The sequence below is a fragment of the Elephantulus edwardii genome, unplaced genomic scaffold (genome assembly GCF_000299155.1).
Source record: "Elephantulus edwardii isolate Elephantulus edwardi_28Jun2011 unplaced genomic scaffold, EleEdw1.0 scaffold00058, whole genome shotgun sequence".
Taxonomy (NCBI): Eukaryota; Metazoa; Chordata; class Mammalia; order Macroscelidea; family Macroscelididae; genus Elephantulus; species Elephantulus edwardii.
The window spans coordinates 9,809,391-9,825,233 of NW_006399808.1; the positions used below are offsets into that span (position 1 = coordinate 9,809,391).

The 15,843-nt window shown below is 38.3% G+C and overlaps 1 protein-coding gene and 2 pseudogenes across 1 annotated transcript in view; 2 read left to right on the top strand and 1 right to left on the bottom strand.

Annotated features, from left to right (window-relative positions):
* Positions 1-15,843, top strand: part of TTC18 (tetratricopeptide repeat domain 18) — a 146,918-nt gene that overhangs the window by 26,274 nt on the left and 104,801 nt on the right. The window contains exons 6-7 of the mRNA XM_006887566.1: positions 5,801-5,983; positions 8,999-9,093. Of these exons, the coding sequence (XP_006887628.1) occupies positions 5,801-5,983; positions 8,999-9,093 (278 nt within the window). The remainder of the gene's footprint in view (positions 1-5,800; positions 5,984-8,998; positions 9,094-15,843) is intronic.
* LOC102862820 lies at positions 2,390-3,032 on the top strand (annotated as a pseudogene).
* On the bottom strand, positions 11,540-11,960 carry LOC102875653 (annotated as a pseudogene).

Sequence of the window (15,843 nt, forward strand, 5' to 3'; positions counted from 1 at the left end):
GCAGCATCTGTTAGCTGAAATATGTCAATTGGTATACCATCTATTCCTGGAGCCTTATTTTTTGCTATTTCCTTCAAAGCAGCTTGAACTTCTGCTTTTATCACCATAGGCTCTGGCTCAAATGCTATTTCATTAAATTCTTCTGTATCTGCCAATTCCTTTCGGTACAATATACTTCATTTTAAAAGCTTTCTCTCTGTTCCAGTTTACCTTCTCAGGCTAGATTTCTAGATACAGAATGACTGGCTGTGGGTTTTCTGAGACTAGATGAAGATTTCAAACTTGTTGGCTAAAGCTATAGCTTTCAGTTTATAGTTTGACCTATTTTCTTATCACGGTTCTGTATGTGGTTGACTCTGACTCTGGTTTTGTGCAGCATGAGTCACTTTTTCTAAGGGCTCTGGGAGTCTCTATAGTACAGTGCTTTTAGTAGTAGAATTGGGACCATCCCAGATAGATTGGGGCTGTATAACTCATACAGTTGTGTAAGGTGGATTTGCTCTTGTCCTCTATCCAATTTTGAGATTGCATTAAAATGTCTTAGTTGTCATTATTTTTTCCCCCATTGAAATGGCCTTTTATTTGCTCACCATTTCAAAAGATCTATGTGCTCTTTCTTTTGGATTTATTGAAATTATTTATAAAGCAAAGTAAATATTTTAAAAATTTGTTGGTTTGGTTTTTTGTGATTTTTTAAAATGTGATTATTGTTGGTTTTTTTCCAAAAATAAAAAAAGTATTTATTTCTTGTAAAAAAAAGTGTATGGCATCCAAGAAAGATAAAGGGTAGAAGCAGAAGGGTTAGGGTAGTTGGGATGAAATGACAGGGTTACACAATTTGGTGGATGGAGGGAGTAGGCAAAGGAAATGTGAAAGATCCAACAGGTCTGAAAAGACAGGGTAATGATGGCATAGTCTAAGGGTGATTTCCTTTTTTTAACAAAGAGATTCTCTTTTTTTATTTGTGGGTTTCCCATTTGAGAATAGGGGCACAGACTCTCTGGCTGCTTCATGCTGGACAGGGTCGTTGAAATAAAGGGGAAGGGGAGCTCACTTTAATACTTTACTGTTGGTCTTGATTTGAAGCTGCATGCCTTCTTGTATAGTTAGATGATATTTTCTATCCTCTGGACTGCAAGGTGTTTGTGTAGGTGAGTCCAGTAGAAATGGCTGGCTGAACTTTGGTGGTCCATCCACCTTGCTTCCTTAGCTGGCAGTTATATTCCACTTTTGTCTCTGGAACCAGGCTCAGGGTTTAGGTTCTGAAACAAGACTCTGTGTTCAGGTTACCTATGGGAAAAGGAGCAAACCTAGAGAGAACAAACATAAGAGTTACAAAGAAAAGAGCTTTGGAGGTGCTACTTACAGATCTACTGGAGGAGGAGATGAAGGAAAGTGGCTTAGATAAAGTTCCTCATACACACCAGGAGGCTCTCCCCAGGGCCAGGTGGTCCTCCGCAGGGGCTGGGCAGCTCTCCCTAGGGGCCAGTGTTTTTTGTTGATTTTTTTTTAAATGCTGCTTTGACATTTTAAAGGTTTTCAATCTAAAAAGTATATAACTATTTTTCTTTTTTAAATTTTATTCTGATTTATTTACAAAGTCTGAATACATTGTTTTTGATTAAAAATCCTTCCCATTTCCTTCACCCCACCCACCCATCAAATTGTACAACCTTATGGTTAAACACCCTACCCCCCATCCCCAACCCTCTGTTGCCACCCCCCACTCCCACCTTGGATCCTCATACTTATTCTACTATAATGGGTTTTTTTTTTTGTTTTTTTCAAGCATCGTAATGTTTATTGATAGATACAAGTATATAAAATCAGGGCATGAACATGACTTGATAAATTAAGTAGACTTAATTTCAATACTATAATAAGAGGGACCAATTAAAATTCTCACCATTTGTTTCACACCCACAAGAACCACTTCAAGGGCATTAATGATCTCGCAAAACTGATCAGTTTTGTGCAAGTAAACCATGTTTCTTTTAAAAAGACTTGTGCACTTGCCCAGGCTCAAGGATATTAAAATTTTAGCATTACTAGACGTAGAAATACAGGCAATATACTATTACGGCAACAACCATCAATTACAGTTAAGAATTTTTCTGTAACAACCAAATGGATAAATATTGCAACAACTCAAGTATTACTGAGCAAAGTGCATTTCTACAGTATTCAGTGTTGCTATTCAGTTTTCTAACTTAAAAGAGCCTATGATAACTGGCAGCAAAGAAGGTCCTTGCAATAGACTGCTTTTGCTTGAGAACTTACTATGTAATTATTGCATGCTGCTAATATACTATCTAAACATTAAAGATACTCCTAAAATATTTGATGGTAGACTATGATTAAGACATTACACTACAAAAAAAAACAACTTTTTCAACAAAGCAAGGTCAATATGCAGAAGATGCTTCCAGAAATTGATCAGAATAAAGACTGTATGCTGGAGATTCTGGAAGGAAAGGGACTGAGTTTCTTATTCCCACTCCTCAAACTAGAGAAAGAACTATTAAAGCAAATAAAGCTGGATCCATCCCCTCAAACCATATACAAATGGATTAAAGATAATATTTCTCCCAAACTTCATGTAGATAAAGGATTTGTGAACATTCTAATGATCAGCTTCTTACAATATATTTCTAGTGAAGTAAACCCACCCAGTGATGAAACAGATTCTTCCTCTACTGCTTCCAAAGAACAAGTAGAGCAGAAAAAACAACTGCTGCTTTCTTTCAAGCCAGTAATGCAGAAATTCCTACATGATCATGTTGATCAAGTCAGTGCCCTGTATGCTCTACAGGTCCACTGTTTCAACAGCAACTTCCCAAAAAGGCATGTTACTTCACTTTTTTGTTTACTTTTACGACATGGAAATTATTGAAGAAGAAGCTTTTTTGGCTTGGAAAGAAGATATAACCCAAGAATTTCTGGGGAAAGGCAAGGCTTTGTTCCAGGTGAATCAGTGGCTAACCTGGCTAGAAACTGCTGAAGAAGAGGAATCAGAGGAAGAAGCTGACTAAAGAACCAGCCAAAGCAGCCTTAAATTGTGCAAAACATACTGTTGCTATGATGTAACTGCATTTGACCTAACCACTGGGAAAAAATCCATTCCGCTGTAATGTTTTCACAATATTTAAAGCGGAAGTACTATAATGGTTTTATACCGTATTTGTCCTTGTTTGACTGAGTTAGTTCACTCAGCATAGAGCTCTCCAGTCCCTCCCAAATTAGGAAGTAATTTATAAAATGATTGCTTCTGCATGCTGTACAGTATCCCATTATATGAATATACTACAACTTCTCAATCCGTTCATTTTTGTTCGGATATCTAGGCTGTTTCCTTGTTCTTGTAATGGTGAATAATGCTGGTATGAACACTGATGTACAAGTTTCCATTTGAGCCTCAGTTCTCATTTTCTTGGGCTATATTCCACGCTGTGGAATAGCTGGGTTATAATGGAATTTCTTTGTTCAGCTTTTTGAGAGGGAAAAAAATAGGAAGAATAATAAAAAAAAAGAAAAAAGTGAAAGCTTTAGCAAGAATGTAAGCAGTCAGTTGTCAAATGTTTTTATGTTATTAAATCAGCAATATAAAATATAGGTATATATCTATATAGACCTCTTTCCTTTTAGATTTCCTTCATCATTTTGTACTTTTTTTTTTTTTATTGTTGGGTGCTGTCAAGTCAGTATGACTCAAAGTGACTCTGTGGGTGTGCATACATCAGTTTGAGTCATGGCTCTGGTTTCTCTAGGGTATGTTCCCAGTAGTAGAATTGCTGGGTCAAATGGTATTTCTATTTCTAACTTTCTGAAAAGCACCAGACCCCTTCCACAGTAGTTGTACCATTTCAAATTCCCACCAGCAATGAATAAGAGTTCTAATCTCTCCACAACCTCCCCTGTGTTTGTTGTTTGAACTTTGCAATTGTTTCTGGGAACAGTGACCCTATGAACAAGATATCTCAACCTTGCTCTATCCTGTGCCATCTTCATCATCTCTAATTTCTTATGCCCATTGTTACAGTCACAGTGTCATCCATCTGACTGAGGCTTTTAGTGCCTCCTTATTCTGATGTTTAGTGAACTTCCCATTTTTCAATTGGGTTGTTTACCTTTATCTTGTGGTGCTTATGTATTTTATAAATTCTAGATATAAGTCCATTGTCTGACATGTCATTACCAAATATATTTTTCCCATATGTGGCTTCCCTTTTTACCCTATTGGAGAAGTTGTTGTTTTTGTTTTTCTTTTTCATTATCTTTATTTTATATTGATGGAGAAGTTTTTTATGTGCATAGGGATTTGATTCTTAGAAGGTCTCATTCATCTATTTTATCCTCTCCTGGTTGTAGATTTTCCAGGATGCTTGGAAGACTGTTTATGTTGTGGATTAGGATGTCTAGAGTTCTTCCAAGTTTGTCTTTAATGAAGTTTATAGTCCTTGGTTTTAATGTTTAATATTTTTATAGCTTTCTTTTTGGATACTTAAAAGCCCAAACTTCAAAGCCTGGTGTGCAGATATAAGACACAGGATACTAGATTCTTTTTCTATATTTCTCTTGATTATTCTTCTCCAATTTCACTAAAACAAAATATTACTAATCCTTCAACTTAGTTAAAATTTTCCCTGTAGAGCCCCTGTGTAGTAGTGCTCAAGATCATTGTCCTTCTTAAGATTCATCTTGTTTTTTTTTAAAAAAGGAATTCCTGTATATTTATTATTTTTTCTCTCTACTTTGTGCCAGTTTCTTTTTAAAGTGAAAAAAATCTTTTGTAAAATTTATTTTTTTTAAAAAATGAAATAAACATCATTCATATTTTGTAGATCTTTAGTTTATTTCATGAGTTCTGAAAAATTTAAAGTTGACCTTTTTTGCTGGTGTTTTTAATACTCTCCTTGAAGAGTGGGTTTTCAGAGACCGCTCTGCCATTCCAGAAGTACTCTTTTTCATAAAAATCTCTTAAGATGAACAAAAAACCCCCTAGAATTGTTTAGCTGTAGGACATGGAAATAGAAATTTTATTAGAAGCCACAAAATTAAAACTAATTTATATTTCCAAGTTGTTCTAAAAAAATACCATTTCCTTTCAATTCTTTCCAGTACTTGAGTTTTAGACATTCATTTTGCCAATTTAGTGGTTGAAAATTGTATCTCCTTACTTTAATTTGCATATAATGTATTATTAGTGTTATATAGTACCTTTTAATTTAAATGTTGGATTAAAATTTTCTCCTTTAAATTGCTTATTTATATATACATTTTCATTGCAAATATAGTTTTGATAGGCTGTAAGATATGAAAATATATTTTTAGCCTTTGTTAGTTTTGAGTTTGTTTTTTAAAGCATAATTTTTAAAAATTGCTTTAAAATTAATTATATGAATTTCATTTAAATGTAAAATTACAAAGTAATCAGAGATTTTATTTAAGTAATTAATGAGAGAATTGGTAAAGTATGAAAACTGATTCAGAGAAGAGTCTGAAGAAATATTAGAAGTAGCTAACATTTAAAAACTAATCAGGCACAAGGCAAAAATCAAATTACATCTCAACTGACAAAATATATTTGCATGTTTACAGACAAAAAAGTTTGCATTATCAATTTTCTTCTATAAATGGCAGAGTAATGAAAAATCTCAAAGATAAAAGCAAATATAATCATAGAAGGATCTGTATGGTACTGGATGGTATCCAGTATTCCACTGAAAAGCTCTATCAGTAATCTTTTTGTCCATTTCGAATTATTTTACAATGTTCTAGTGTGTGGTATTTATTTCTGTAGAAAGATTCCCCCATATTATTCAAAAATGGAACTCTGAAGGTTGGAGGTGAAAGAGAGCCTCTTCCCCGGCCCAAGAAGTGGCCTATTGCTAATATTCTGGCCCCAGGAGCTAATAACATTCCTGATGCATTCATCGTTGGTGGTCCCTATGAAGAGGAGGAAGGAGAACTTAACCGCCCTGAGGTGAGAGGCTGATGTATGTAGGTTTACTTTGGCTTTATATGTGATAAAGCATATTATGAACTATTGTAATTTATGTAGGCCACCTGTCAAAACATTTACATGTCAAAATAAAGTAGTTGTTTATATGTACATCTGATGAAAATGCCTCCCGATATCTTAAAGCCTAGCAGACAAACTAATTTATTTAAATAAAATTTTCTTTTAATTTTAAATGTATTTATTTGTTATATTTTTAATATAATCACAGTTCAGAATAAAATTAAGAAATATGCAGTCAAAGTCCTTCATCTTGCTTTGGCCTGATTCCTTTACACCTATTTACTAAGTCACCTGTGTTACTGGTCTCTTTGAGAAAAGTACAAGGGAGTTAGATTTCAGAAGACAGGCTCATGAAATAAATAACAGATGCTTAAAAGAAACAACAGAATATTGTTGTTAAGTTGGAACTGACTCATAGCTAACCTTTCAGTGGGTTTTCAGAGGTTGTAAATGATAAGAGGAGATTACCCATCTTTCTCTCAGGGAGCAGCTGGTGGATTCAAACAATTCCCCTTTTGGGGTTGGAGTGCAGCTCCTTACCACTAGGCAACCAGAGCTTCCTTAACAGAAACTTACCAAGGGAATATTTGTTATTATTGATTTGGAATTAGGACAGCTAGGAAATTTCTGTTACCTTTTGCTTTATTCAGGACATAAAAGAATTTTTTAAAGCCAATGGCATATAAAATGCCTAATCATAATGAATCAAGTTCAATTTTTGCTTCTTACACACATACAAGTACGTATGTATATACATATACACATTTCCTCCCATCATTTCTTTACACAACAAGTAGCCTGCTTTGTGACTTGTTGGGGTTCCCCCCCTCTACTTTATAATGTATCTTGGAAAAGTTTTCACATCACTGTATCCCCTATTGGTGGACATTTAAGTTGAAATTAAATGTGTTTTTTAATATATACTTGTTTACCAAGTATATAGAAGATAGTGTAAAACATTTGTAAATGCTTATTTGAACTAATAATTGTTAGTAGAAACATTTCATAAAACTTTTTGTGAAGTAAGGATGGTTGAATTCCCCCTCACCCCAGAATTTGTTTTACATTGTTGTGGCAAGAAGTATACACAATAGAACATAACCCCTGATTCAACAGATTCCACACATAAAACTCAGGGATAGAGCTCTGGTGGCCTAGTAGCAAGAAGCTGCACTGCAATCCTGAAGGTGCGCAGTTCGAATCCACCAGTTGCTCAGCTGGAGGAGAGGCAATCTCCTTCTGTGCTAGTTGGATCTGATTTGATGGCATACTACAAGTAAAAAAAAAAAAAAGCTCAGTGACATTGATTACATTCTTTGGGTTCTACAATGATTCTCATCCTTCTTTTCAAAGTAACTCCTCCCATTATCATGAGTATAAAACTTAACTCACTGCTGGCAAGTCCATGATTCTGATGCATAGCAGCCCCTCCACTAAATTTCCTAGGCTTCGAATCTTAAGAGGAGGAGGCTGGATATCTTCCTCCCATGGATTCAGGCCATCGCAGATGCCTGAACATATTGTTACTTGTTAGGTGCCATTGGATTATTTATCAGCACTACACCGTAGTGAACTTCACCACCAGGGCTTTTTAACACTGTCTCTTAAATTTCCTATTTAATAGGAACAGAATTTTTCAAGTTACTGTTACCACTTTGGCCCCAAATAGATACATCGTAAAAGAGCACAATGCTCAAAACAGGCATTTTTTTACTAGTTAAGGTAAGCTATCATTTGGTTTTAGATAATTTCAGGGGATATTTCTGGTTTGAGCTTTAAAAATTTTCAAGATTATTTCAGGCCATCTGAAGTCTTTTCAATATCTGGCTCTAAATATTTCAAATGAGAGGTAAGACCAGTAACATTTGAAAGGTACTGTGCAATATTTTCTCTCATCACTGTATATATTCCATTTAGCCTACATCAGCTGAATCAGTAGATCGCAACCCTGGCTCATTCTTACTCATTGCCATCAACTTGATTTTGACTCTTCTTTCATCAGTTTTCCAGGGCTATAAATCATGTGGAAAAACCCTGCCAATCTTTCCCCTGAGGAGCATCTGGCAGATTCAAACTGCCAGAGAATCTTGACCTGTGAGTTAGCAGCCCAGCTCTCCAAGGACCCTGCCACCAAAACGTCTTCACCCCTCATGACACCTTTCAGTCATCTGTCAAGTTTTTAAAACAATGACAAATTCCAAGATATGTTCCATATAAGTTACATAAACATTTCCTTTAATACTGATGCCCAGTCACTGATTTCCCCCCCCTTCTCCAGAACCTCTCGAATGGTTCTAATAAGTATGTAAGAGTTAAGAATCACTGATTGAGGTTATGTAAGTGAATGTGCAGGACTTAGTCCTCAATTGATGTAAGATTTATATTGATAAAGTATTACAAAGTAAATTCTTAATATAGTTAAGTGCCATAAAATTTAAGGTGTTGAACATAGTTACAATATTGTTGTTGTTATATACAGTTGAGCTAGAACCAACCCATATCTGACCCTCTGTTTGGTTTTTCAGAGTAAATCATACAGGAGGAGATTGCCCCTCTTTCTCCTGAAGAGCAACAGATGGATTTGAACCATGTGCCTTTGCATTAGCAGTGCAACTCCTTACCTCTAAACTAACCAACAGACCAGATATATAGGGTTCCATCTCTGAATTATAGTTTTATATTCTTTGACAGTTGCAGTATTAGTAATAACAGTACTTATAATAGTAGTAGTAATAGTAATGAAATTGGAAGCAGGAGTGGCATCCACTTCCTAAATAACATGCCTCCGGAAACTCTCTGATACATGTCAGTAGTTGTAGAGGGGCTTCAGGCCTGCTAGACCCAAAGGTAATCAACAATAACAAAAACAATAGTAATGAAAAACAGTGTGATCAAATCCATTCTTAAGATGTACTGCAAATTGAGCAGGATCATGCTGTATTTCAGAGGTACCAGAATTTCTCTCTTATTTTATAGGACAGGGAATTCAGAAACCAAGCAGAATGCATAAAAAAAAGGATTGTTTGGGATCTGGAAACTCGATGCTACCTTGATCCTTCTGCAGTGGTCAGGTAAGAAAAGGAAAGAAATAATCTTATCAACAAAGACCATATTGTTACTTGTTAAGTGCCATTGGATTACTTTGGACTCAGCTCTGCGTCACCAAGCAGAACTACCTCACAGGAGTTTTGGCCTGTAATCTGTCTGAAGAGTACCAGTTCTTTCTCTGGTGGAGATGCTTATTTTTGTTGTTATGTGCTGTCGAGTTGACTACGACTCATACTGACCCTATGCACAACAGCTCTAAACCCTGCTCTATTCTTAGCCAATCTCACTGTCTCTGACATACCTACCCTCATTATCCCAATTATTGTGTCAGTCCATTTCATCTGGGGTCTTTTTTTGCTGTACTGTCCCTTGACCCTTCTAAGCATTATATCCTTCTACAAAGATTGGTCCCTCCAGGCATCCTGGCCAAAGTATGTGAGACAGAGCTTCAAAATCCTTGCTTCCAAAGAGCAGCTTGATTTCACCCATTCTAGGACAGACCTGTTTGTTCTCTTGGTAGTCCATGGTATGTTCAAAACTCTTCTCTAGCACCACTACTCAAAGCATCAATTCTTCTTCTGTTATCCTTGATCATTGTTCAGCCCTCTGTTGCATAGTAAGTAGTTGCAAAGACCATGGCCTGTATCAGGCACACCTTAGTCTCTAAACTAACATCATTGCTCTTTAGCACTCTAGCGAGGTCCCTGATAGCATATTTTCCTAATGCAACTTATGTTTTGATTTCCTGACTGCTGGTGCCAAGATTGTGGAGTTGAGCAAGCTGAAGCTGTTAACAATCTCTGCCTCTTCTCCATCTATCACTATGTTACCAATTGGCCCAGTGGTGAGAATCTTTGTTTTCTTGATGTTGAGGTTCAATCCATATTGAAGACTACAGTCCTTGACCCTCTGCAGCAAGCATTTCAGGTCCTCCTCAGTTTCAGCAAGCAAGGTTGTGTCATCTGCATAACATAGGTTGTTGATGAGTCTTGTGTCCAAACTACCAGCCTCTCAGTTAGCAGCCTAGTGCTTAACTATGTGTGCTATTAGGACTCTTGTACAAAGGCCAGAGGTGGGAAGACATAGAATTTTTGCTAATTTAACTGTTGTTGTTGTTGTTGTTGTTGTTATGTGTCATCGAGTCATTTGCGACTCAGCAACCTTATGTAACAAGAACCCTAAACCTTGCTCTATCCTGTGCCAATCTTAATGATTCTGACACACCTAACTTCATTACCCCAGTGATTGAATCAGTCCATCTCATTGAGGGTCCCTCCACCCTCCCAAGCATGATGTCCCTCTCCAAGGAGTGGTTCCTTCTTGTAACATGTCCAAGTATGTCAGATGACGCTTCAGAATACTTGCCTCCAAGGAGCAGCCTGGTTTCACCTTCTCCAGGGTCAACCTCTTTGTTCTTTTAGTAGTCCATGATATATTCAACACTCTTCTCCAGCACCACAGCTAAAAGGCATCAATTCTCTGTCAACTCTGAGAGCATAGCAAGCAATTTCGAAGACTATGGCCTGGATCAGATACACAGTCTCCAGACTGACATCATTGCTCTTTGGTACTCTAGAGAGGTCCCTGAGAGCCAACTTTCCCAGTGGAATTCGTCTCTTGATTTCCTGGCTGCTGGTACCAAGAGTGTTGTTTTTGGAGCCAAGCAAATGAAAACTTAACAGTCTCAATCTCTTTCTTCATCATTCTTGATGCTGCCAGTTGGTCCAGTGGTGAGAATCTTTGTTTTCTTGATGTTGAGCTTCTATCCATATTGAAGGCTGCAGTCCTTGACCTTCTGCAGCAAGCACTTCAGGTCCTCCTCAGTTTCAGCAAGCAGGGTTGTGTCATCTGCATAACGCAGATCGTTTATGAATCTTCCTCCAATCCTGATGTCACAGCCCGCCTCATACAGCCCAGCCTCCCAGATGATCTGTTCTGCATATAGATTAAAAAGTTATGGAGACAGAACACATCCCTGGTGGACACCCTTCCAGATTTTGAACCATGCAGTGTCTCCTTACTCTGTTCTTATGACTGCCTCCTGGTCCAAGTATAGGTTTTGCATTAGCATGATCAAGTGGTCTGGGATTCCCATTCTTCTTAGAGTCAACCACAGTTTGTTATGATCCATACAATCAAATGCCTTTGCAAAATCAATGAAACATAAATAGACATTCCCCTGGTATTCCCTGCTTTCACCTAAGATCCTTCTAACATTAGCTACAGTATCTCTAGTACCACAACCCCTCCCACAGCAATCCTGCACTTCTGGAAGTTCTCTGTTGGTTTGTTTTTTACACCATAAGTCTCATATTTTTTTTAAAACGTGGGTACATAAAAACCACACGTGTTCTATAGGAAGTGATCAGATTGTCACATAATTTAAACTTGATATGGTAGCAGGTCAGTCAACCTCACATATGTGATGCTCCGGATTCAGTATGTGCGCTCCGCCATGCGTGCGACTCCTTAGAGACCCTGCTCAATTCTTCTCCAGTGTCTCCTTGTGGAGTTGCACCTGACTTTATTGTCATCCTTATTCGAATCCACAAAGGAATAGGACAGTTCTCCTTTTGTTTTTTGGCCAGAAACCTCTTGATCCTTAAAGTCTTATGTGAAGACAAAACAGAGCCACACAAAACATGATGGTGGAGGAAAAGAAAGAGGAGGGGAAACTCTTAGGGTACTTTTACAGTGGCATCGGCTCATCTTTGGTTGTACCTTGATTCACAAAGTTGTCTCATCGTCCAACTATAATCCAATGTACCATCACATTCCTGGAAGAAAGAGGGGAGTAGGTGAGGTTTGTTGTTAGGTGCTTTTGACCTTTACTTTGACTGACAGCAACCCAGTGAGCTTTAGATCTGAGTCTTGCCCTGTCTTGCCCCATCCCCAGCATTGCTTGAGACTCAAGTCCATTGTTACAGTCACTGTCTCAGTTTATCTTTTTTGAGAGTTTTCTTCTGACCTTCCACTTTCCCTAGCCTGCTATCTCTTTCCAAGAATTGATCTAGGAAAAAAACCAAAAAGGACTTATGATGGGTGTCTTTCCCAATCTTATGGAATTTTATGGAAACTTTCTGGAAATAGTGCCTGATAATCTGTGTTGTTCCACTCATCTGTCAGTTTTCTCTTACTATGAGTGGCTTGGGCATTGCTATAGTGTTGAAAGCTCTACCACAAATTTGTCAAATACCAGCAGGGTCACCTATGGTGGACACATTTCAGCAGAGCTTTTAGACAAAGAAGCAGGTCTGGTTATCTACTTTGGAAATAGTGGAACCTAGAGAAGCAATGAAATATTGTTCTGTGGAGTGCTGCAGGGTGAGCCCTCAGCCCAGAAGGTACTCAGAATATATCTGGGAAAGCTACCTCCTCAAAGTAGACTTGGATCATTTGCTAATGTGACACAACCAAAAATGAGAAATGGTGGCAAAATTAATTAATAATTGAAATCTAAGAAAATGGAAACGAATCTAGAGAAATAGAAAATTTCCAATAATTTAAAAATTCATTTTGTTGTTGTTGTGTGCCATCAAGTTGACTATGACTCATAGTGATCCTATAAACAACAGATGTGAACTTGGCCCTATCCCATGCCATCCTCATCATCTCCAGTACATTTGAGCCCATTGTTATAGTCATGGTGTAAATGCATCTTGTTGAGGGTCTTCCTCCCCTACTCTGACCTTCTTACCTTTCCAAGCATGAGGTCCTTCTCCAAGGACATACCTAACAACATGCCCAAAATATGAGACAGAGCATCATTATCCTTGCTTCCAAGGAGTGCCCTGGTTGCACTTTATCCAAGACATACTTCGTTGTTCTTTGGGCAGATCATGGGATCTTCAGTATTCTTCTCCAGCACCACAACTCAGAAGCATCGATTCTTCTTTTGTCATATTTATTAAACTTTTTTGTCATCTTCGTCCAAGTTTCAGATATGTAGCAAGTAATTGAAAAGACCATGACTTGGATCAGGCATTCCTTAATCTTTAAACTGATGTCCTTGCTCTTCAGTACCTTGGAAAGTTCCCAGGCAACTGATTTCACCAAGGTGTTATGTCTTTTCATTTCTTGAATGCTGGTCCAATAATAGAATGTTGATTGTGGATATAAGTAAGATGAAATAGTTGATAACTTCAGAATTTTCTCCATCTATTGTGATGTTGCCTATTGGCCCAGTAGATGTGTTACACAACATTTGGCATTTAAACTATTTTTAATATACGGTTTTATTGTTTTTATATTTACCACCTTGTAAAGCAATTAATATTGTCTCATTCCAAAACTTTCCCAGGACTTTTAACAGAGCCTCAATATACTTTAAGCAGCAACTCCTTACCTCCTTGTCCTTTTTGTCCCTGCTACCCACTAAAATACTTGTGTCTCTGTGCATCTGCTTATTATAGCTATTTTTATAAAAAATCATATGGTATTTGTCCTGTGTATCTGATGTATTTAATTTAGCATACTATTTCTAGGATTCATCTATGTCATAAAATGTGATGAAGTTTCATTTCTCTTTATGGCTGAGTAAGGACATCTGGAGCTCTGGTGGCCTAAAGGCAAGAAACTGTGCTGCAATCATGAAGGCATGTGGTTCAAGGCCACCAGCTACTCTGTTGGAGAAGGATGGACAATGTCCTGTTGTGATAAACTGCCTCTAAAAGCCTACTGGAGGTCAGCTATGGTCAGTTCCAACTTTACAGTAAAGAACAACAATGACAAAGACAGGGAGCTCTGGTGGCCCAGTCCATTGGGAGTTGTGCTGCTAACCCAAAGGCAACTGTTTTGGGAACTCCTTTCTGGGAGTTCAAATCTCCCAGCAGCCCTGAATGAGAAAAATGGAAAATCTCCTCCTTGTAATTACAGCCTCTGAAAACAATCTGGTGGTCAAGTCTATTCTGACTTGATGGCAATAAGTTAAGTTATGGCTGAGTAATACTCTATTGAAGGACTGCAGCCTTCAAAATAGATTGAAGCTCAACATCAAGAAAACAAAGATTCTAACCAATGGGCCTATTGGTGTATGATAGGTGATGAAGAGATTGAGATTATTGACATATCAATTTTCTTGGTTCTCTTTCAACATACTTGGTACCAGCAGGCAGGAAATTAGAAGATGAATTGCATTGGGAAAGTCTGCTGTCAGACACCTCTCCAAAGTACTGAAGAGCATCGATGTCAGTCTGGAGACAAAGGTGTGCCTGATACAGGTCATGGTCTTTGCAACTACTTGTTATGCGTCAGAGAGCTGGACAATTACTAGGGATGATAGGAGAGCTGAGGAGCTGAGCTCAGAGTGAGCAGGACAGATGGAATTTGAGTGAGAACTATTATTAAAATAATGAGTTTGGAAGTTTTGACAGGGAGCACCGAGCCTCAGTGGGGAACAGTGAGACTCAGCGGGGTACAACATGCCTCATCAAGGAGCAATGTGCCTGCCTCAGCGGAGAGCAGTGAGCTTCAGAAGGGAGCAGAAAGCCTTGGCGGGGAGCAGCGAGCCTCAGCGGAAAGAATCGAGTTGTGGTGGTACCCACCTGCCAGGAGCAAGTAGGACAGTGAGAATCTGAGTGAGGTGCTTGGGAAAAGGATCACTGCTTACTGCTGGACCAAGAGTGGGACCTCTTCACCTTAAGCAAGAGGGAGTGAGACAGCTGGAACTCAACTGGGGTGGCAGACCCAGTTCTTGAGGGGAAAACTAAGGCTTCCTGGTTTTCCATTTAGGTCACCCTGCATGCACCCCTACCCCTGCATGTGCGGGTCTGTGTGAGTGCCCCCCAGCTCCTGCATGCATCTGCATGTGCCCACCCTATGTGCATCTGTGTGTGTGCCCACTCTACGTGCAACCGGGCATGTATCCACCCTATGTGCATCTGTGCATGGATCTGCCCAACCTCCTTCTGGAGCAGTGACATCAGATTAAGAACTGGCTATTGCCTCAGGCACGAAAAACTCTATGACAGCAATGTCGTGAAAGAGGCAGGCTACCTCACTTCCAGCACAAGCCCAAAACGAGATATAACCACCCCAAAATGATACAGTATCAATGGATTTCTTGAAGCCAGAAATTCTGGTGGAACTTTCTTTTTTTTTTAAAAAATAATTACTATTAATTTCAGTGAAAATTAACAGAGACTTTGGATTTCCATTCATTCATTGTTGCACTTTTCTCCCCTCCCAACCCTCCCTTCTAGTACACCCTCTTGGAAAAGTAAAAGTCTTTCATTGTTTTACAATCCCTCCCCCCTGGTCAACTCTACTATGCAGCCTTCATTCTGGACCCCTGTCATGACAAAATATCTAATAACTAATAACATATCCCTTTTAAACAGTTATCTCTCTCATCTGTTTCAATTCAGTATACATTATTTATCCCATATTTCTCAGTCTCCGCCCAACCCTGAGGTCAGTCCTGTCTTACAACAGTGGCACCATGCAGTATTTGTCCTTCTGTGACTGAGATACTTCACTCAGCATAATATCCTCCAGGCTCACCCATTTTGAATAATATTGCATGAGTTTCTTGTTTTTCAATGCAGTATAGTATTCCATTGTATGAATATACCACAGCTTCTCTAGCTATTAATTTGTTGATGGGCACTTACGTTGTTTCCAACTCCTTGCTATTGTGAACAAAGCCATGATAAACATCGGTGTGCATATATGTGTTTGGATGTCAGTTATGGTCTCTTTGGGGTATATTCCCAGTAGTGGAGATGCTGGGTCAAATGGTATCTCTATTTGCAACTTTTTGAGAAAGCGCCATA